The sequence below is a fragment of the Panulirus ornatus genome, chromosome 7 (assembly GCF_036320965.1).
Source record: "Panulirus ornatus isolate Po-2019 chromosome 7, ASM3632096v1, whole genome shotgun sequence".
In the NCBI taxonomy this organism is placed as follows: domain Eukaryota; kingdom Metazoa; phylum Arthropoda; class Malacostraca; order Decapoda; family Palinuridae; genus Panulirus; species Panulirus ornatus.
Window position 1 is genome coordinate 12,018,920 of NC_092230.1, and position 23,973 is coordinate 12,042,892.

General features: G+C 40.8%; 1 protein-coding gene across 1 annotated transcript in view; it reads right to left on the reverse strand.

Annotated features, from left to right (window-relative positions):
- Positions 1-456: 456 nt before the first annotated feature.
- LOC139749416 (astacin-like) overlaps positions 457-23,973 on the reverse strand; it is a 78,216-nt gene continuing 54,699 nt past the window's right edge. The window contains exons 4-6 of the mRNA XM_071663252.1: positions 7,711-7,831; positions 5,996-6,174; positions 457-923 (exon numbers count right to left, since the gene is read on the reverse strand). Coding sequence (XP_071519353.1) covers positions 697-923; positions 5,996-6,174; positions 7,711-7,831 — 527 coding nt within the window. The 3' untranslated portion in view covers positions 457-696. The remainder of the gene's footprint in view (positions 924-5,995; positions 6,175-7,710; positions 7,832-23,973) is intronic.

A 23,973-nucleotide genomic window follows, 5' to 3' on the forward strand; every position in this document is an offset into this window, starting at 1 on the left:
TGTAAATATATGTTAATTTTGATTCATCTGTTGTTTTTTTTACTTTATGTGAAATAATATGTGCAAATTCGCCCCTTGTCTAACTGGAAATTTCAAAATATCACTGTCCTGGTCACACAAGCAAAGTTTGAAGGGATTAATAGCCTTTCCTACTTTTTACGCATAAGCAATGAGGAAATAACACATACTAACCAGGAACACAAACTGTGTTACACAGTGTTATGGATATATGAAAAGCAGCTCTCAGGTGCGCAGACTAGAGGGACACAGAGGAAGAAGACATGAGTGAGCATCTGGTAGATGAAGATGCTGAGCTTTTGTGGTTTCAGTCATTATGTTCTTGGATATACAACACAGAATTATCGTGGTGTACATCATGAACATCGTCCTGGATCCAAATTTTCACGAGGAAGATTTTAAAAGTCCTAATCAAAAAAGGATAAGAAAACGCAAAACTTCAACGAGCTGGTCCATTGTTTTGAGTAAACAAGAAATAATTGACATCTGTATGATTAGTTGAATTCATTGATTCATTTCAATAATCCTGATCACAACTGAATCTGATAAAAGAACTGATTTGAGTCAGTAGATGAGGCATGTAAACTGTAAGTACACAAGCTGCTAAAATCTCTTAACTAGAAGATGGTCGCTCCCTGTTGTTAGCTGGCGACAGTTACTGGGAAAACAGCCATCAGTTCACGGGCATCCGTACAGGTTCTTGATTTGGTTAGCGTCAGACTGAGCCATCTCATACTTATCGTACGCCTCCGTTAGTTCGATGTTCGGATCAGTGGGCACAATGGTTGGCAGTACCCCCCAGTTGACAGAGAAGGCGTAGGTGCCATAGTGCATGATGCTGAGGTAGTTGTAATTCTCGCCCACGTAGCGCCAGTACGTGTCCTTGTCAAAAGCGTATCCGTACCCTATAATGAAAAGTTTGCATATCGTAGAAGACAGCACAAGATACGAGAGCTTGTAGATATGAGTGAAACTACCTTTTCCTTGAGAGACATGTGGCTGTCAGTCGCTGGAAAAATCACAAATTGCTATGAGTCCTAATGCAACTATATTTGCATACCAATATTTGCATACCAATATTTGGAATAGTAATTATTTTGATAATGTTGATAAGCTATTATATTGATGATGATGCTATTAACTGTCAAAAGTATATTTTTGACTGAAGTTGATGGAAATCATATTAAATCATATCAAAACGTTCAAATGGCCTCATTGGCACACATCCACTCTCAGCTGTTATGCATCATGTACCGAGACTCGAGCCGACCATACACAGACAAGCCCCACAGGTTACTCCCTGGTTCACCGAGACCACTTCAGATTCCCCTTGTTCAGCGCGATGATTGCACGTCGCCTCCCATATACCAAAATATCCAATTCATTCTTTTCAAAGCACGAGATTTAGCCCTCCTGAATTTTCAGGTACCTGAGAGCCTCGCTCATTCCATCCCTTCATCTTTGCTGGCTCCTTCTTCCCCTTCCTCCTTCCACATTCAACACAGATCCTCTAAATAAAGTTTTCTTCCTTCATCCTCTTCATATGTCTTAATCACATCAGCTTATTCTGATCGGTTCTCTCAGTCAAATCAAATTTACTACCAACCACACCTTTTCTTACACTATCACTCCTTGCATGATGATCCTGCCTCAAAGCACAAACTGTCCACAGCCATTTCATTTCCCATATATTCACCTTCTTCCTTGCACATGCAATTGAGACCCAAGACTTGGCTTCATATAATCCTGTCCTGACTACTATGTCTTCAGGCCCATCTTTGTCTCTATTCATATTCATCTTTACCTTTGCAGATGTTAACCTGTTCTTCTATATGTTCCTTTATGCATCTAGAACTTCTGAATTATGTTTCTTTTCAGACGCTGTTGTCCCATCTATTGCCACTCTGCTTCCTCCAGGTCCTCTCTCATTCTAACTTACGCTCAAACCTGTCTCATTCCGTTGCTGCACCTCAGTTCTTTACTTTTGTTCACATTTTCTCTCAACTTTCTCTCTTCACACACTCAACTAAGTCTACTACCAGCTTAAGCCTTTTTCTTTTCTTTGGAGGCCGCAAAAGGAGAATGACTCACCTCCAGTGCCCATCCATCCCCAGCATATCGTAGACCTGCCCCGTTCTCCAAGACCCTTGTATTTACCTCCATCATCATCCCATCCATCAGCAGAGTAAACAACCATTAGAGACATTCATCTTCGTCCTTTCTTCGTGCACATATGCTTTATCTTGCCGTTAAAATTCCTCATTGCATTTAATAACTTTCCATTTGATTCATATATTCGCAGAACTTTCCGCAAGGTTTTTATGTCAACCTATCATACGCTCTTTTCAGATCTATACGTTTTTTCTTGTGTTAACGAAGTATCGCCAGGACCAGACGAACAAGCTGGCTCAGATCCAGTTCAGCTGTCATATATAATGCAATAATATCAGAACTACCCAGTTCACCGACAAGCCCAACGAACCTTTCTTTGTTTTCCCCTGGCTGGTTTAAATGCCCTGGTTCGGCCCATTGAGAGCATGTCGCCCCCTTCTATATCACATCACTTGAGTCCATTCTATCCCTCACACGCCCATCACCTTTCTGCCATGTTCAGGCACTATGTTGGCTGAGAAACTTGAAGAACTTGGAGGGACAGGTGGCACGTTAGGTCGACAAGCTGGAGCAGATCGGCGTTGACATTTTGCATTGTTCAAAACGAATGCATAGGAATGCAGAAAATGTGTCGTAGTTCAGCCTGTGCACGTGTTGCCAGGACATCTCAGAGCATTTTTACGTAAGTGAACTCAAGACGTCTGCAGCAGGAGGACCAGGCTCTGCGCCTCATCATTCAACCCCTGTGGGAGTCTCTGATGGGGCAACCTTAAGAGAAGGTGTCGGCCACGAGTCCTGTCACTTGGCACAGTGGAATGTTTTGTCGTTGGAAGAGACCACTGCAAGATCGGTGGGAGACAGCTGGTGCCATACTGAGAAAGATACACGACGATGGTCATCTTGAGGTGAAAAAGAATCTGCTCCGTCAGAGCTTCAGCTGGAATGTACACAGTCATTAAGAAAAAAGAGTAGTACCAGTCATGTGATTTATGTGCTAAAAGAGGGACGTAAGTGGAGAGGTAGAGCTTTTCTGCAGATCTAACCAGTGTGGGCGCTCATAGCAAGACTCGCATTGGACATTGTGGGACCACCTCCAGTCTAGATATCAAGGTTGGGAAAAAGGACATGTGTACATTTGTGTAGCCAGGGAGTGCTTCGCTAAATGGCCCGAAGTCTTATCCATCTTATGCACAATTATCAAGAGGATACTGGCGGACCAGCTCTTCGTCCGTTTTGATATGCTTAACGACTTACTTTCGAAGCAAGCTTCTTTTGGCGAGGTATCGCCAGGGACCAGGAGAAGAAACGGGCTCAAATCCTCAGTTCAACTGTCATGTAAAATACACCGAAATCAGACCTCCCCTTTCCCCCCACCCCCATCCCCAGCTCAACGGGCCTTCTAGGAGTGTTGCTGTTTACTGGGTATCAAGAAGGCTAGGGCGACCCTAAGAAAGTGGTGAAGTTGACTGGTTCTTTAGGAAAGTTCTGCACTGAGGGACAATCCGAGGAGGGTCTGAAGCTACTCGTCTTGCTAATGACGTACCAGTAGAGCCAGCAATTGTTGCTGGATATCATCATGATCGGATGTCTGCCTCACGCAGGAATACTGGAAAGTGCACCAGAGCTCATGAGGAAGCTGCAGGTGTGTCTGGAGAAGACACAACATCAGGTACATGGAGTACTGAATGATTCGTTGTGGGTAGGAGACCGTACGATTTTACACTGACATAAAGTTATCATCAGATGCAGGGTTAGTTGTGGATGTGCAACCCTCGCCAGGAAAGTGGACTTTCCCGGAAGCTAATGAGTGACATACAAGAGTCATACTCCATATCATACTTCATATCATAACTTCTCACGTTGTCATGCACATATATTAGCTGCTACCAGAAGTACAGGTAGAACTCTCAAGGTTGCCTGCTGTGTGCTTCAACAAGGATCCCTCAATGTTTGTTGGGTCTGGAAGCTTTTGAGATTCCTGGGGCTGGATTATTACCGCGGATGACGTACGGTATCATGATATGGATCACGGCGGCTTCAGGAGATTCGAAACAGGGTGGAATATTCGTAGTTGTGCAGAACCCTGCTCCGGTCTCAAGTGTACAACGTATATGTGTAGGACTGAGAAGGCTGTGAGAAGTACGTATCATCCCTCGCAGCGGCAGATGTTGACATGCTGGAGGCCGAGACGAATGGCCTCCCAGACCAGGTCACTGACAACTAAAGATGAGTTCGCTGTCGACTCTGGAAGCCTCGGAGATCTGAATAACTTTGTCACACATTAATTAACGTGTAAGATTGTTTTTGTGTGTTTGTCGTTAAGAAATTATAAATATATCTTATGAAATATTGTCGTCGGTGACTCATTTAGAAGAGACACTCTGATGTATGTCATTGACGGTGCACTCGTTTCTGAGGTAGGAGGACCAGCACCTTTACTTCTTGGATTTTACTGCCGTTGCTGAGTCCGTGCAAGAATCAGTTCTTCATTTTTTATCACTAGATTCTTAACATTGTACATGGGAGAAGGACTCACTCTATGAAGGGCACTGGTAATTGTCAGTCTGTTCTCTCGATGGAACTATTGTCTGTGAGGAGACCGAGAGTGGTCTCCCGACGGCAGCTGGTACAGTGGGAACATCGTCGAGTCTCCAGTGAACGGCTGGAAGCTTCTTATGGAAGCCATGACAGACTACAATGTCTCTAAAGTCCGTGTAGCGCTGTAACTCAAGTCATACCGCCTGGTTGTATCATTCCATAGGGACAATTCAGAGTATGTGTGACAGTTGAGACTTGAGGTGGCCTGAACTACCGTCTTAGCCTAAGTTGCCCCCTTTGTGAAGGCTGTGAGGCATTGGGAAGATTGAATTATTTTGTGTATTAAATTAAGGTAACGTGCTACCATTTCTCTCAAATGTGTACAAAGATTTTTCTTTATATGGGAGTATAAGTAGCTTGTTAGTAAAGAAAATCTCGTTTAGTGTTATGATGAAGACCCCAGTCACGGACAAAAGTCCACATCAAGGCCGACTTTAATTGAAATATAAAGAGAATTATGAAACAGAAAAAGAAAGAAAAAAAGTATTTGCTAATTTACATATACCAGATCATAGTTATTGGGAAACACATGAGAAGGCAGAGAGTTCCAAAGCTTCGACACAGCAGCTTACCGAGTATTGAGTGGTCTAGCTAGTGGTGGGGGCACACAAGCAGCCAGCTCTCGGGAGAAAAAAACATCGTAATGCCTACAGAAGAGGGAAAGTGAACAAACATTGCGGTGTAGGGCAAGGGGGTCAAGTTTGCAAGTTAGCCTGAGACAGTTTATAAGTCGGACCGCTCTCGACTCTGTCAAGTAAGGATGCAGAGCTAGAACCACCGCAGATGTGAGAGCAGTACTCCATACAAGGACAAATCAATCCCTTGTATAAACGGAGCAACTGTTCAGAAGAGAAAAAGTTTCGACATCTGAACAGGACACTCAGTTTATGAGAGGCAGACTTAGCAATTCCCGTAATGTGGGGTTTCCAGGAAAGAGTGGATGATACAGTAATTCCAAGTAAGTTCATTGAGTCAAGAGCATACTTGGTATTACTGTACCTCTTCACATTAAGTAGTAGAGGACACTGAATGATCACCTAAGGAAATCCAATCCTATGTGTGACGAACCTTATTTTTTTTTCATTCATTAAAATGTCCAGGATAACGGTTATGGGGTCTGGGAAAAATCAATCCTCATTATTTGTCATGGCCACAGAGGAACTGACAGGAACACTGACCACACTGACCACGTTACACTTTCAAGTAAAGTTCTCTTGCAATGTTTCCATCATCGTCCATACCAGCAACATACAGATCCAATACTCACCAGGTATGACGTTCTCGTAGTAGATGGTGACGTAGTCGTCGCGGTCGTTACGGTTGTGCTCGTGGTAGAAGCCGATGGCGTGCATCAGCTCATGGATGGCCGTGCCGACGTACATGCATCCGTTCGTATCCAGGGACAGACGCTGCATGCCTCCCAGCATGCCGACGTAGGACCAGCACCTGCAGGAGGGCAGCAGTGTCACAAAGATAGGCTAAAGGTGTCGTCACCGTAGCCTAAAGAACAGACGGCTGTTACACAAAGACATTGGTAGCAGTTAGGTTGAGCTCCAAGGTTGCGTGACCTTCATAACGCTTCTTGTTTGCCTGACTCTCTTCTGATTACCACATTTACTTGTTCGCTGTTAAGCTGAGGTGAACATAGATCCTACGACCCTGTTTTGTCATTATGAATGATATCCGTTCGAGGATCATAAAATATCTTTTAAAAGTTACAACCAAGTGAATCCAGTTCTATGTGAAGTTGAAAATGATACCCTCGTGATTTCACCGTTCATGTTCTTGACGTCAAAGCCGATCAGAGATCAGGTCTCCACACAATTTTTTCACTTGATATTTCCTCTCTGGCAGGCTGCAGTGTTGAGACATGTATCGTCTGCTGCATAACTGTGACAGCATTCACAGCATGGCAAGTTCCGACTGGTTACAGTATGACACAAGATCAGTCTGAATCACACGTCCTCCTACTCCCGTACACAACAACAAGGATTGTTATTCATCTGTTGGCGCTGCACGTGATGACGCCACTTGAAGCCGTTCTGTAAATAAATTTCTACCTTACAATAGCCTCTGATGTAAGCCACTAAGGCCTGCCTATGAAACCGAAGGTTGAAGACCCTCTGGTCACAGGGATGACCATAGGAAGTTTGATGAATCTTCCAGAAATAATTACCGGTGTGGTAGGGCTGCTCCCACTTCCCCTCTCCTAACATCCACACGATATATTCTCATTTATGCTTTTACATCACTGTTTCTTACGTTGATTATTCCTTGATTTTCATCTGATCTTAGATACGTGTAAGAAGCTCTCTTAACCGATATAGTCGAGTCTATTCCAAAAGAATTGAGTGGAACTCATCGACAACACAAATCTGTCAAAAACCATAAGAGATATTAATCATGACGAACAATCTTCAACATAGGGAACGTGAAGGTGTGGGGTCTAGTACGTTGCGTCATTCATTGGAACTTTTCCCCATACGACACTTGCCATAAGTTTAGTCTTTCCTGTCTTGCCTCTTCCTTGAAATTCTTAGACATTGGGTTTCCTGGTCCTTTTTTCCATAAACTGTCGTCCAAGATTAAAGGTCCCACTCCCATTGGTTCACAAGCCCCAACCACCAGAGATTTCGTTCATAACTTACATACAGTTTTCTGAATACCTTCCTTCTCATCGTTTCATTCCTGATGTCGACCTATGGTCACAGACGAACTTCTGCTGCTGGCCGAGGACGGATGAATACACGGTGATCACCGTATGATTCATATACTCGAAACGTATTTTGAAAATTTTAGAGACTTTGGATATGCTGCTAAAATGTAATTCTTCAAAAATCAGAGATATGGATGATTCTCTCACCTCGGCATCTGATATCGTAAAGGAGTGGAGTACTGGATTTGTGATATTGTTAGTTTTAGTTTCCAGGTCGTGAATGTTCTAGTTACTGAAACAGGCAGACACTGAGGCACAGTACTTACCCACTGTCATCGGAGACGATCTCCAGGAAGTTTGGTTCCGTGGTCCTTTCGACGAACCTGAGGCAGGTCTTCTGGTGGAAGTCTTCTATGCCCTGCAAGATGACCTCCTTCTGGCTGGAGGCTGGCGGGTGGGAGATGACAACTCTTATTGTAACAGTTGAAGCTCAAATTAGACATTGCATCTAATACCCCAAATTGGTTACGGGAATTTTGACTGTCATGTTGTGTCTATCATTAAAGTGTACATTACTCTCGTTTCCTCTCGAATATGTAGTTAATACACATTTTATGAGATACACCAGCTGGCTAGATGACTGAGATTTGTCATCCCAATATGAGATCAGTGAGTGAGATTTATCATGTTGCTGATTACTTACAGACATTCTCTTTTGGTATGGTTGTATTATTGTGTTGATAACTGAAGTGAACAATCTCCTAACTCACGGTAGAAGAAAAACAAGGAATCAATTAACTGAAGACAAGGTCATGTCCTGCAAGTGGTTACAAACCCAACGAAAAGTCAGCATGGGAACTTCTCACTCATCATGAATCCATCATTTCACATGAAGCTGCAGGTGCCCCGTAGGAAGGGTTATCTAAGCCAACTCACGTATATGACCCAACTGGACAGAACACATTCACCCATACTAATCGTTACCGCTTCCTACGATGTTTGATGGAAAGAGGAACAAACATTACGTCGTCCCGATATCTACTTAACTGGTAATCGTTTTACGCTAATATAGCATAAAATATTCACTATTACTTATCTCTTTCTTGCATCAGATAACTCATTTATCGTCGTGGCTATACACGCATTGGTAATCATAAACTCTCGTTAAACACAGTAAACCTTGTACATTGTCTTTTTGTCTGATTCTCGTCTCCTTTTGTTGCATTACTTTTTTCATGTTGAAGGCACCAGTCATACACTAAAGTCCACTTCAAGGCTGGACCTTAATTGAAATACAAAAAAAGAATTATGAAAAAGAAAAAGAAGAGACATGGAAAGTTTATAAGAAATTTGCAGGAAATGAAAAGCCTCTCTTTTAAAACGTGGCAGGTCATAGTTACTGGGAAAGATATGAATGCATAGAGAGTTCCATAGAGATGAGGCGTCGTGAAAGAAACAGTTATCAAAATGGTCAAACAGTGATCATGTGACGCAGCAGCCTGCAGAATATTGCGTGATCTACTTAATGGTGGGGCCACACAAACAGCCAGCTCTCAGGAGCAAAACCCAAAGTAATACCCATAGAAGAGGGCAAGTGAACCAATATTGCGGCTTAGGGCACGGGGGTCAAGTTTGGACTTAGTCGGACCGCTTTCGACTCACTCTGTCACCACTCCAGATGTGTGAGCAGTACTCCCTATAAGGACGAATCAATCCTCTGTATAAACGGAGCAACTGTTCAGAAGAAAAGTTTCGACATCTAAACAGGACATCCAGTTCTTTAGAGGCAGATCTAGCTATTCCCGTAATATGGGGTTTCCAAGAAGGAGTGGATGTTACAGTAATAACAAGTATGTTCATTGAGTCAAGAGGTGGAATTAGAAAACTGTCAAAGAGAGACAAGAGTTGTGAGGAGTTTTCTAGAGAAAGATTAGTAGAAACTGGGTCTTGGAGGCATTAAACTTAACACGATTTTGTGTACCCAATTTAGTCTGAGTTTATTGAGGAAGTTGTATCAAGACGAGATGCAGATTGAGTGAGAGAAGGAGCATAATTGAAGAATGTGGAGGAATGTCGTGTTGCGTCGTCAGAGTGCATTTGATTAATTATTTGTGAAGGGGAGAGGAAATTGTTGAAGAAAAGAAGAAAAATGCAGGGGACAGGACAAAACTTTGAGGGACACCGCTGTGGATAAAAAGGTGGAGGGGGGGGGGGGAGGCTTATCCATCAACAACCGCGGAGATCGATCGGCCGGAGAGGAAGCTAGGTATGAAGGAGCAAAGTGAGGGAGGGAAGCCAAAAGAGGGGAGCTTAGAGATGAGACCCCGATGCCACACCCTGTCGAAAGCCACACTGGTGATCAGAGAAAAGACTGTGAGATTCAAGATATCTAACGGTATGGGAGCTAAGGAGGGATCCAAAGGATTTGGAAATGGTAGATGTTAAAGCAATAGGACGATAGTTAGAGCGACCAGAACAGTCATCCTTCCTAAGGATGGGATGCATCAATGCATGCTTCCAAGGAGAAGAGAAAGTTTTGATTTTTGAATAGAAACGGAAGAGAGGAGCAAACACAGGTGCAAGTTCAGAGACACACTCTTTTAGTACTCGGGGTGGACCATAAACCTTGTTTGAGTCCAGAGAGAGAAGCGCTTTCCGGACAGTTCGAAAAAAGATTATGGGGAGGAGGCATAGGAGTAGTAAAAGAAGCATCAAGGGGCAAAGGAATATTAGGGTCATCTAAATCGGAGTTATAGGAGAAACGGGAGCCAGAGTTTGCTTTGTCTACGGGAGAGACAGCTATAGTACCGTCAGAACGAAAAAGTAATGGAAAGGTAGAGCAATAGAAGTTGTTAGAGACTCCCTTAATTGAAGACCAGAGAGACCTATCACTGTATGATGAGGAGAGGTTATCGCACTTCCTTTGAACCAAGGAACGCTCTGCCTGAAGAATAACATGCAACGATTACAGGCAGTGATAAAAGCTGAATGGAGGTCAGAGGAAGGAGAGTTTTTCCAAACATCTGCATAAAAGTGGCACAAGTGGTTGCTGGAAACCCTCTCCTTTTTTCAGTTTCTAAAAGCTGGAACAGAAGAAGCCAAGCGGGGAGTGTTCATCCTCCTCAAAGGCTCAGGCTTGGGTGTACGAAAGTGTGAGGATGTAACCGTGATGAAAAGAAGCGAGAGATAGGTTGTACGTCTGAGGAGAGGAACCTGGATGTTCTGGCTCTGAGTTAAACAAAGGTTTTGGGAATGTCGTTAGGTCAAAGTCGGAGGTTAGTGTTAAGGCGAGAGCAAAGGAAGGAATGGCACTCCATTTGAAGGAGTTGTGGGAATGTGTGAGAGAGTGCAAGGAAGTGAGTTCCAGATTGATCTTGGTAAAGACGAAAGTTAATTACAAGGGTTAGGTGATTGCTCGTGCTAAAGCACATGGAAACGAAGGGAGTAAGCCAAAGTGGCGAATATTCTAGTAGCTGAGTGAGGACGTCAACAATACTGGTGCGAGGGATTAATAGTGATCTGAATGCGAGAGTGAATAATATGGCTAGTGAGGTAACCAATGACGTGAATAGAACTGGTGATCAGCTTGTGGAGCTGTGTGACGAATTTTTTTTTCTTATGGGAATACTTGGTTTGAAGAAAGAGGCATACATAAGTGCTCATGGATAAGTAGGGCAGATGGTAAGAAGGCAATGTTAGATTATGTACTAGTCTCTAGGGGTGCAAAAGAGACTCTTGGATGTGAATGTGTTGAGGAAGGGAGTTGATATGATCTGATAACTTCCTGTTAGAGGAGAGGATGAAGGATTGCAGAGGTTATAGGAAAAGAGGAAATGATATGAGTGGGAAGAGGGTGGCGAAAGAAAATGAACTTAGAAAAGCGTCTAGTGTGAGGAGATATCAGGAGTGATTGAGTGGAGAATGATAAAACGCGAGAGTAAATGCAAATAGGAGAGCGAGTAAGGAATAGGGAGTATTTAAGGAAACAGTGCTCACACTTGCGAGAGGAGTATGTGGTATGCAGGGTGTGGAAGGTAGGTATGCTAGAAAGGGTAGCGTTTGTTGGGATGAGGAAGTTGAATTGTTAGTGAAAGAGAAAAAGAGAGATGTATTGGAGTTACTTAAGGTGGATGGAGTGCGAGAGATTAGATATACAAGAGACAGGAGGACAAGAAGACGCAAAGGCTGAAAAACAGGGTGGGTGAGAGCTGGGGTGAGTAAGTATCAACAAACATTAGGGAGAGGAAGAAAATGTTTTGGATGGAAGTTCATAGTGTGAGAAAAACAAGATAACAGATGGGACTATCGGTGATGGGAGCAAATGGAGAAGAGGTAACAAGCTGCGGGAGAGAGTATTTCAAAGGGTCATTGAATGTATTCAATGACAGATTGGCAGTTGTGGGATGTTTTGGATGTGGAGGTACGCGAAATGAAACTCATGGTAAATGCTTTGGTGAAAAGAAAAGTGGTGAAAAGTTTGCTTAAGATGAAGTGCGCCACAGGGGCTAAATTGAATAGAATTGCAGTTTAATTTCATAAGAAAGGAGATGATTGTGTCGTTCACTGGTTTGCTAGGATTTTTAGTGTATGTATGGTTCATAGCGAAGTGCTTGAGGATTGACAGAATGCCTGTATAGTGTCACTGTGGATCAGGTGTTTGCTTTAAGAAATGTATAGGAAGTATTTAGAGAAATAGAAGGATTTCTTTGTGGCATTTATGGATATAGAGACAGGATATGATAAGGTCGTTAGAGATGCTTTGTGGAAAGTTTTGTGCGCATATGGAATGGGAGGAAAGCTTTTTGAAGGAGTGAGTAATTTTTATCAAAAGTGTAAAGTGTGTTTACTGGTAGGAAGAGAGGAGAAGAGTGGTTTCAGGTGAACTTTTTTTTTTTTCTTTTTTTGGCAGAGATGTGTGATGTCACCATGGCCGTTTAATTTGTTTACAGATGCGGTGGTAAAGGAAATGAGTGCAGAGGTCTTGGAGATCGGGGCGAGGATGCAGTAAGTAGGTGGCTAGGGCTTTTGTGAAATGAGTCATTTGTTGTTTGTTGATGACACATCACTGGTGGCAGATTCAAGCGAGAAACCGCAGTTGTTGACTGAGTTTGAGGAATGTGTGAAAGGAGGAAGTTTAAAAATAGATATGAACAAAGCAAGGCTATTAGGTTTAACAAGGTAAAGGGACAGGTTAATAGGGGGTGTGAAATTGAATGGTGAAAATTTGAAGGAAGTAAAGTGTTCTAGAACCCCGGGAAAGGATGCTAGCAAATGGAACCATGGAAGAGGAAGTGAACCATAAAGTGGGTGAGGGGACAAAGGTTCTGGGAGTGCTAAACAATGTGTGGAAAGAGAGGTCATTATCAGGGAAGCGAAAATGGGTGTTAGAAGGTGTAGTACTAACAATGTTGGATGGATGAGATGCATGGGCTACATATCTATCAGGATTTGCAGAGGAGGGTGGATGTGTTAGAAATTAATTGTTTGAGAACAATATATGGTGTGAGCTGGTTTGATCGAGAAATTGATAAAAGGTGAAGAGATATATGTGGTAATAAAAAGAGTGTGGTTGAAAGAACTAAAGAGGGCGTGCTGAGATGGTTCAGACATTTGGAGAAAATGAGTGTGGAAAACTAACGAGGAGGATATATGTGTCAAAGTGGAGGGAACAAGGAGAAAGGCGAGACGAAATCGGAGATGGAATGATGAAGTGAAAAGGAATGTGAGTGATCGGAGCTTGAACATGCAGGAGGGTGAAAGGCGTGCACGGGATAGAGTAAATTAAAGCAATGTGATATACAGAAGGCGACATGACGTCACTGCACTGAACTAGGGAACTTGAAGAGACCGGGAGAAGACATGGAATGCTCTGTAGAGCGTGGTTGTGGACAGGGAGCTGTTTCGGTGTAATATAGATGGTATGTAGAGAATGGATGCGAGCGTATTCTGCTTCTATTTCGTCTGCTCCTGGCGCCACCTCTCTAAAGAAACTTGAACTTCATTAGAGCACCTAAAAGGGCAAGATGAAAGGATGTTGAAGCATGTGTGGTGCTGCCTTAATGGCGTGAAGATTTGTAGAGGTTTTCAGAAAAGAAGAGAGAATGTTGGGGTGAAGAGAGTGGTGAGAGTATGTGAGCTTGGGAAGGAGACGTGTGAGGAAGTACCACGAGAGAATGAGTGCAGAATGGAAAAGGGTGGGAACAAAGTACGTAAGGGGAGTGGGGGAGGAATGGGATATATTTAGGGAAGTAGTGATGGCTTGCGCAGAAGATGCTTGTGGCATGAGAAGCGTGGGAGGTGGGCAGATTAGAGAGTGTAGTGAGTGGTGGGATGAAGAAGTAAGATTATTAGTGAAAGAGAAGAGAGAGGCATTTGGACGACTTTTTCAAGAAAATAATGCAAATGACTGGAAGATTTATAGAAGAAAGAAGCAGGAGGTCAAGAGAAAAGTGCAAGAGGTGAAAAAGAGGGCAAATGAGAGTTGAGGTGAGAGAGTATCATTAAATTTTAGGGAGAATGAAAAATGTTTTGGAAGGAGGTAAATAAAGTGCGTAACACAAGAGAACAGATGGGAACATCGGTGAAGGGGGCTAATGGGGAGGTGATAACAAGTAGTGGTGATATGAAAATGAGATGGAGTGAGTATTTTGAAGGTTTGTTGAATGTGTTTGATGATAGAGTGACAGATATAGGATGTTTTGGTCGAGGTGGTGTGCGAAGTGAGAGGGTTAGGGAGAATGATTTGGTAAACAGAGAAGAGGTAGTAAAAGTTTTGCGAAATATGAAAGCCGGCAATGCAGCGGGTTTGGATGGTATTGCAGTGGAATTTATAAAAAAACAGGGTTACTGTGTTGTTGACTGTCTGGTAAGGATATTTTATATATGTATGACTCATGGTGAGGTGCCTGAGGATTGGCGGAATGCATGCATAGTGCCATTGTACAGAGGCATAGGGGATAAATGTGAGTGCTCAAATTACAGGGGTATAAGTTTGTTGAGTATTCCTGGGAAATGATATGGGAGGATATTGATTGAGAGGGTGAAGGCATGTACAGAACATCAGATTGGGGAAGTGCAGTGTGGTTTCAGAAGTGGTAGAGGATGTTTGGATCAGCTGTATGTTTTGAAGAATGTATGTGAGAAATACTCAGAAAAGCAAATGGATTTGTATGTAGCATTTATGGATCTGAAGAGGGCATATGATAGAGTTGAAAGAGATGCTCTGTGGAAGGTATTAAGAATACATGGTGTGGGAGGCAAGCTGTTAGAAGCAGTGAAAATCTTTTGTCGAGGATGTAAGGCAAGAGGAAAGTGATCGGTTCTCAGTGAACGTCGGTTTGTGGCAGTGGTGCGTGATGTCTCCATGCTTAATTTGTTTGATGGGGTTGTTAGGGAGGTGAATGCAAGAGTTTTGGAGAGGAGCAAGTATACAGTCTGTTGTGGATGAGAGGGCTTGTGAAGTGAGTCAGTTGTTGTTCGCTGATGGTACAGCGCTGGTGGAGATTCGGGTGATAGACTTCAGAAGCTGGTGACTGAGTTTGGTGAAGTGTGTGAAAGAAGAAAGCTGAGAGTAAATGTAAATAAGAGCAAGGTTATTAGGTTCAGTTGGGTTGAGGGACAAGTAAATTGGGAGGCGAGTTTGAATGGAGAAAAACTTTAGGAAGTGAAGTGTTTTAGATATCTGGGAGTGGATTTGGCAGCGGATGGAAGCATGGAAGTGGAAGTGAGTCACAGGGTGGAGGAGGGACCGAAGGTTCTGGGAGTATTGAAGAATGCGTGAAAGGCGGGAATGTTATCACGGAGAGCGAAAAAAAAAAAAAAGAAAGGTATGTTTGAAGGAATAGTAGTTCCAACAATGTTATATGGTTGTGAGGCATGGATTGTAGATAGGTTTGTGCGGAGGAGAGTGGATGTGTTGCAAATAAGATGTTTGAGGAAAATATGTGGTGTGAGGTGGTTTGATCGAGTAAATAATGAAAGGGTAAGAGAGATGTGTGGTAATAAAAAGGGTGTGGTTGAGAGAGCAGAAGAGGGTGTTTTGAAATGGTTTGGTCACATGGAGAGAATGAGTACGGAAAAATTGACAAAGAGGATATATGTGTCAGAGGTGGAGGGAACGAGGAGTAGTGGGAGACCAAATTGGATGTGGAAAGATGGAGTGAAAGAGATTTTGAGTGATCAGGGCCTGAACATACAAGAGGGTGAAAGGCGTGCAAGGAATAGAGTGAATTGGAATGATGTGGTATACCGGGGTGGACGTGCTGTCAATGGATTGAACCAGGGCATGTGAAGCGTCTGATGTAAGCCATGGGAAGTTTTGTGGTGCCTGGATGTGGAAGGGGAGCTGTGGCTTGGTGCATTACACATGACAGCTAGAAACTGAGTGTGAAGGAATGTGGTGGCCTTCTGTCTTTTCCTAACTCTACTTCGCGGGGGGAGGGGGAATGCTGTTTCATGTGTGGCGGGGTGGCGACGGGAGTGAATAAAGGCAGCAAGTATGAATATGTACATGTGTATGTATGTATATGCCTGTGTATGTATATATATGTATACCATGAAATTTATAGGTATGTATATGTGCCTGTGTGGACGTGTGTGTATATATATGTGTATGTGGGTGGGTTGGGCCATTCTTTCGTCTGTTTCCTTGTGCTACCTCGCTAATGCAGGAGACAGCGATAAAGTGTAATAATAATAATAATAATAATAATAATATATATATATATATATATATATATATATATATATATATATATATATATATGTATATATATATATATATATATATATATATATATATATATATTATCCCTGGGGATAGGGGATTAAGAGTACTTCCCACGTATTCCCTGCGTGTCGTAGAAGGCGACTAAAAGGGGAGGGAGCGGGGGGGCTGGAAATCCTCCCCTCTCGTTTTTTTTTTTAATTTTCCAAAAGAAGGAACAGAAAATTGGGCCAGGTGAGGGTATTCCCTCAAAGGCCCAGTCCTCTGTTCTTAACGCTACCTCGCTAATGCGGGAAATGGCGAATAGTTTGAAAGAAGAAAGAAATATATATATATATATATATATATATATATATATATATATATATATATATATATATATATATATATATATATATATATATATATATATATATATATATTCTTTCTTTCTTTTAAACTATTCGCCATTTCCCGCGTTAGCGAGGTAGCGTAAAGAACAGAGGACTGGGCCTTTTTTGGAATATCCTCACCTGGCCCCCTCTGTTCCTTCTTTTGGAAAATTAAAAAAAAAAGACGAGAGGGGAGGATTTCCAGCCCCCCGCTCCCTTCCCTTTTAGTCGCCTTCTACGACACGCAGGGAATACGTGGGAAGTATTCTTAATCCCCTAACCCCAGGGATGATATATATATATATATATATATATATATATATATATATATATATATATATATATATATATATATATATATATATATATATATATGTAATGGAAGGGATCACAATTTTGCGTGTGATCAAGATATTCCTATGAGTCTACGGGGAAAATGAAACACGATAAGTTCCCAAGTGCACTTTCGTGTAATAATCATATCATCAGGGGAGATACAAGAGAGAAATAAAAGCCAGTTGATATACATGGAAGAGACGAAGGAATAGCCTCATAGGAATATATATATATATATATATATATATATATATATATATATATATATATATATATATATTTTCTTTTTTTTTCATACTATTCGCCATTTCCCGCGATAGCGAGGTAGCGCCAAGAACAGAGGACCGGGCCCCTGAGAGAACATCCCACCTGGCCCTCTTCTCCGTTCCCTCCCTTGGAAAAAAAAAAAAAAAAAATGAGAGGGGAGGACTTCCAGCCACCCGCTCACTTCCCTTTTATATATATATATATATATATATATATATATATATATATATATATATATATATATATATATATATATATATGTATATATATATATATATATATATATATATATATATATATATATATATATATATATATATATATACATATATATATATATATATATATATATATATATATATACATATATATATATATATATTATCCCTGGGGATAGGGGAGAAAGAATACTTCCCACGTATTCCCTGCGTGTCGTAGAAGGCGACTAAAAGGGGAGGGAGCGGGTGGTTGGAAATCCTCCCCTCTCTTTTTTTTTTATTTTCCAAAAGAAGGTACAGAGAAGGGGGCCAGGTGAGGATTTTCCCTCTAAGGCCCAGTCCTCTGTTCTTAACGCTACCTCGCAAACGCGGGAGATGGCGAATAGTATGAATATATATATATATATATATATATATATATATATATATATATATATATATATATATATATATATATATTTTCTTTTTCTTTTAAACTATTCGCCATTTCCCGCGTTAGCGAGGTAGCATTAAGAACAGAGGACTGGGCCTTTGAGGGAATACCCTCACCTGACTCAATTTTCTGTTCCTTCTTTTGGAAAATTAAAAAAAAAAAAACGAGCGGGGAGGATTTCCAGCCCCCCGCTCCCTCCCCTTTTAGTCGCCTTCTACGACACGCAGGGAATACGTGGGAAGTATTCTTAATCCCCTATCCCCAGGGATAATGGAGATGGAAGTATGGAGTGAAAAATATTTTGAGTGCTTGGGGTGAAATGCATGCACAGGATACAGTGAAATGGGGTGAGGTGTTATCCATTTCACGTTTGGAAATGATTAAGCATAAGATATATACTCTATACATGTACATCAAACAGAATTCAAAAAGATAACATCTTAGCCTCTAGTTGCTGTGTGGGTTACAAAACACAACTTCATTACTTCTTAATCAATACAACAAAGTTGAACCATCATTAGTTCAGAACCAATACCAATGTTTCAAATTTCAAAATAATAATGAACTATAATGATAATGAACTATAGTTCATTATATATATATATATGTATATATATATATTCCTATGAGTCCACGGGGAAAATAAAACACGATAAGTTCCCAAGTGCACTTTCGTGTAATATCATATCATCAGGGGAGACACAAGAGAGAAATGTAACAGTTAGTTCATATACATCGAAGAGACGAAGGCATTTGATTCTTGTCCCGTTCTTATACTATATTTATGTTGCTTAAGTCTAAGAGAAAGATCCTTACCAGTCTGACCAACATAAAATTTATCACAGTTTCCACAAGGAACTTTATAGATGCAACCAAGAGAATTGTCTGGTGAATTCCTGATTAAGATATTCTTTATAGTATTATTGTTTCTAAAGGCAACATTTACATTAAAGGATTTAAGCAACATGGGAAGCAAAGACGGGACAAGAATCAAATGCCTTGTTTAATCATGTTAAAAACTATGATCATTGTATTGACTGGAGTAACGCCATCTCAGTTGTTAACTCTAACTCTTTTACCAAGAGAAATATCATTGAATCTTCTATTATTAAATACACAAAGAATTATAATCTTAATATTAGTGATGGTCTGTACAAATTAGATAACTTTATTGTTGATAAGATTTGTAAAATGATAAGTTTATTAACGCTCGTTGTGTGTTTTGGACAATCACATGTTTGCCAAATGGCGTCCTAGCTTCGTCTCTTCGATGTATATCAACTGACTGTTATATTTCTTTCTTGTGTCTCCCCTGATGATGTGATTATTACACGAAAGTGCACTTGGGAACTTTTCGTGTTTCATTTTTCCCCGTGGACTCATAGGATTATCTTGATCACGCGCAAAATTTTGATCCTTTCCAACACCTATATATATATATATATATATATATATATATATATATATATATATATATATATATATATATATATATATGTGTATATATATATATATATATATATATATATATATATATATATATATATATATATATATATATATATATATATATATATATATATATATATATATATATATATATATATATATATATATATATATATATATATATATATATATATATATATATATTCTCGATAAAAACTTTTCACTGCTTCTAAGAACTTGCCTCCCACACCTTATATTCTTAATACCTTCCACAGAGCATCTCTATCACTTTATCATATGTCTTCTCCAGATCCATAAATACACATCCATTTGCTTTTCGAAGTATTTCTCACATACATTCTTCAAAACAAACGCCTGATCCACACATCCTCTACCACTTCTGAAACCACACTGCTCTTCCACAATCTGATGCTCTGTACATGCCTTCACCCTCTCAATCAATACCCTCCCATATAATTTCCCAGGAATACTCAACAAGCTTTTATCTTTGTAAATTGAGCACTCACTTTTATCCCCTTTGCCTTTGTACAATGGCACAATGCAAGCATTCCGCCAATCCTCGGACACCTCACTATTAGTCATACATACATTAGATAACCTCACCAACCAGTCAACAATACAGTCACCCCCCTTTTTGATAAATTCCACTGCAATACCATCCAAACCCGCTGCCTTGCCGGCTTTCATCTTCCGCAAAGCTTTTACTACCTTTTCTCTCTTTACCAAATCATTTTCCCTAACCCTTTCACTTTGCACACCACCTCGACCAAAACACCCTATATCTGCCACTCTATCATCAAACACACTCAACAAACCTTCAAAATACTCACTCCATCTCCTTCTCACATCACCACTACTTGTTATCACCTCCCCATTCGCCCCCTTCACTGATGTTCCCATTTGTTCCCATGTCTTACGCACTTTATTTACCTCTTTCCAAAACAACTTTTTATTCTCCCTTAAATGTAATGATACTCTCTCATCCCAACTCTCATTTGCTCTTTTTTTCACCTCCTGCACCTTTCTCTTGACCTCCTGCCTCTTTCTTTTATACATCTCCCAGTCATTTGGATTATTTCGCTGCAAAAATCGTCCAAATACTCCTCTCTTCTCTTTCACTAATAATCTTACTTTTTCATCCTACCACTCACTACCCTTTCTAATCTGCCCATCTCCCACGCTTCTCATGCCACAAGCGTCTTTTGCGCAAGCCAGCACTGCTTTCCTAAATATATCTCATTCCTCCCCCACTCCCCTTACCTCCTTTGTTCTCACCTTTTTCCATTCTGTACTCAGTCTCTACTGGTACTTCCTCACACAAGTCTCCTTCCCAAACTCACATAATCTCACCGCTCTCTTCCCCCCAACATGCTCTCTTCTTTTCTGAAAACCCATACAAATCTTCACCTTCGCCTCCACAAGATAATGATCAGACATCCCTCTCGTTGCACCTCTCAGCACATTAACATCTGAAGTCGCTCTTTCGCGCGCTTATCAATTAACACGTGATCCTAAAACGCTCTCTGACCATCTCTCCTACTTACATACGTATACTTATGTATATCTCTCTTTTTGAACCAGGTATTCCCAATCACCAGTCCTATTTAAGCACATAAGTCTATAAGCTCTTCACCATTTCCATTTAGAACACTGAACACCTCATGTACTCAACTTTGAATTCAAATCACCCATCACTATAACCCGGTCTCGTGCATCAAAACTGCTAACACACTCACTCAGCTGCTCCCAAAACACTTGCCTCTCATGATCTTTCTTCTCATGCCCAGGTGCATATGCACCAATAATCACCCATCTCTTTTCATCCACTTTCAGTTTTACCCATATCAATCTAGAGTTTACTTTCTTACACTGTATCACATGCTCCCACCACTCCTGTTTTAGGAGTAGTGCTACTCCTTCCCTTGTTCTTGTCCTCTCACTCACCCCTGACTTTACTCCCAAGACATTCCCAAACCACTCTTCCCCTTTACCCTTGAGTTTCGTTTCTCTAAGAGCCAAAACGTCCAGGTTCCTTTCCTCAAACAAACTGCCTATCTCTCCTTTTTTCTCATACACACACACACACACACACACACACACAGACACACACACACACAGACACACACAGACACACACACACACACACACACACACACACACACACACACACACACACACACAAACACACAGACACACACACACATCCACATCCACACACATTGAGACACCCCAATCTGAGCCTTCAAGGAGGATGAGCGTAACTCATTCTTCTGTTTCCCCTTTTAGGAAATTAGAATACAAGGAGGTGAGGGTTTCTAGCCCCCCGCTCCCCAGAAGCTGGTGACTGAGCTTGGTAAAGTGTGTGAAAGAAGAAAGCTGAGAGTAAATAATTATTAGGTACAGTAGGGTTGAGCAAGTCCATTGGGAGGTAAGTTTGAATGGAGAAAAACTGGAGGAAGTGAAGTGTTTTAGATATCTGGGAGTGTATTTGGCAGCGGTTGGAACCATGGAAGCGGAAGTGAATCACTGGGTGGGGGAGGGGGCGAAAGTTTTGGGAGCGTTGAAAAATGTGTGGAAGTCGAGAACGTTATCTTGGTAAGCCAAAATGGGTATGTTTGAAGGAATAGTGGTTCCAACAGTGTTATATGGTTCGAGGCGTGGGCTATAGATAGAGTTGTGCGGAGGAGGGTGGATGTGCTGGAAATGAGATGTTTGAGGACAACATGTGGTGTGATTAAGTAATGAGAGGATAAGAGGGATGTGTGGTAATAAAAAGTGTGGTTGAGAGAGCAGAAGAGGGTGTTTTGATATGGTTTGGTCACATGGAGAGAATGAGTGAGGAAAGATTGACAAAGAGGCTGAATATGTCAGAGGTGGAGGGAACGAGGAGAAGTGGGAGACCAAATTGGAGGTGGAAAGATGGAGTGAAAATGATTTTGAGTGATCGGGGCCTGAACATGCACGAGGATGAAAGGCGTGCAAGGAATAGAGTGAATTGGAACGATGTGGTATACCGGAGTCGACATGCTGCCAATGGATTGAACCAGAGCATGTGAAGCGCCTGGGGTAAAACATGGAAAATTCTGTGGTGCCTGGATGTGGAAAGGGAGCTGTGGTTTCGGTGCATTATACATGATAGCTAGAGACTGAGTGTGAACGAATGTGGCCTTTGTTGTATTTTCCTAGTGCTACCTCGCGCACATGCGGGGGAGGGGGTAGTCATTTCATGTGTGGCGGGGTGGCGACGGGGATGAATAAGGGCAGAGAGTATGAATTAAGTACATGTGTATATATGTATATATCTGTATGTGTATATATATGTATACGTTGAGATGTATAGGTGTATATGTGTTATGTGTGGACGTGTGTATATATATATATATATATATATATATATATATATATATATATATATATATATATATATATATATATATATATATATATATATATATAAATCTTTTTCTTTCATACTATTCGCCATTTCCCGCGTTAGCGAGGTAGTGTGAAGAACAAAGGACTGGGCCTTAGAGGGAATATCCTCACCTGGACCCTTTTTCTGTTCCTTCTTTTGGAAAATAAAAAAAAAAAAAAAAAGAGAGGGGAGGATTTCCAGCCACCCGCTCTCTCCCCTTTTAGTCGCCTTCTACGATACGCAGGGAATACGTGGGAAGTATTTTTTCTCCCCTATCCCCAGGGATAATATATATATATATATATATATATATATATATATATATATATATATATATATATATATATATATATATATATATATATATCCCTAGGGATAGGGGAGAAAGAATACTTCCCACGTATTCCCTGCGTGTCGTAGAAGGCGACTAAAAGGGAAGGCAGCGGGGGGGCTGGAAATCCTCCCCTCTCATTTTTTTTTATTTTCCAAAAGAAGGAACAGAGAAGGGGGCTAGGTAAGGATATTCCCTCAAAGGTCCAGTCCTCTGTTCTTAAAGCTACCTTGCTAACGCGGGAAATGGCGAATAGTATGAAAGAAAGAAAAGATATATATATATATATATATATATATATATATATATATATATATATATATATATATATATATATATATATATATATATATTCCTATGAGTCCACGGGGAAAATGAAACACGATAAGTTCCCAAGTGCACTTTCGTGTAATGATCACATCATCAGGGGAGACACAAGAGAGAAATATAAGTCAGTTGATATACATCGAAGAGACGAAGCTAGGACGCCATTTAGTAAACATGTGATTGTCCAAAATGTACAACGAGCGTTCATAAACTTATCATTTTACAAATTTTATCAACAATAAAGTTATCTAATTTGTATATACTATCACTAATATCAAGATTATAATTCTTTGTGTATTTAATGATAGAAGATTCAATGATATATCTCTTGGTAATAGAGTTAGAGTTAATAACTGAGATGGCGTTACTCCAGTCAATACAATGATCATAGTTTTTAACGTGATTAAACAAGGCATTTGATTCTTGTCCCGTTCTTACACTATATTTATTTTGCTTAAGTCTAACAGAAAGATCCTTACCAGTCTGACCAACATAGAATTTATCATAGTTTCCACAAGGCACTTTATATTTGCAACCAAGAGAATTTTCTGGTGAATTCCTGATTAAGATATTCTTTATAGTATTATTGTTGCTAAAGGCAACATTTACATTAAAGGATTTAAGCAACACGGGAAGCAAAGTGAAACGCCATCTCAGTTATTAACTCTATTACCAAGAGAAATATCATTGCATCCT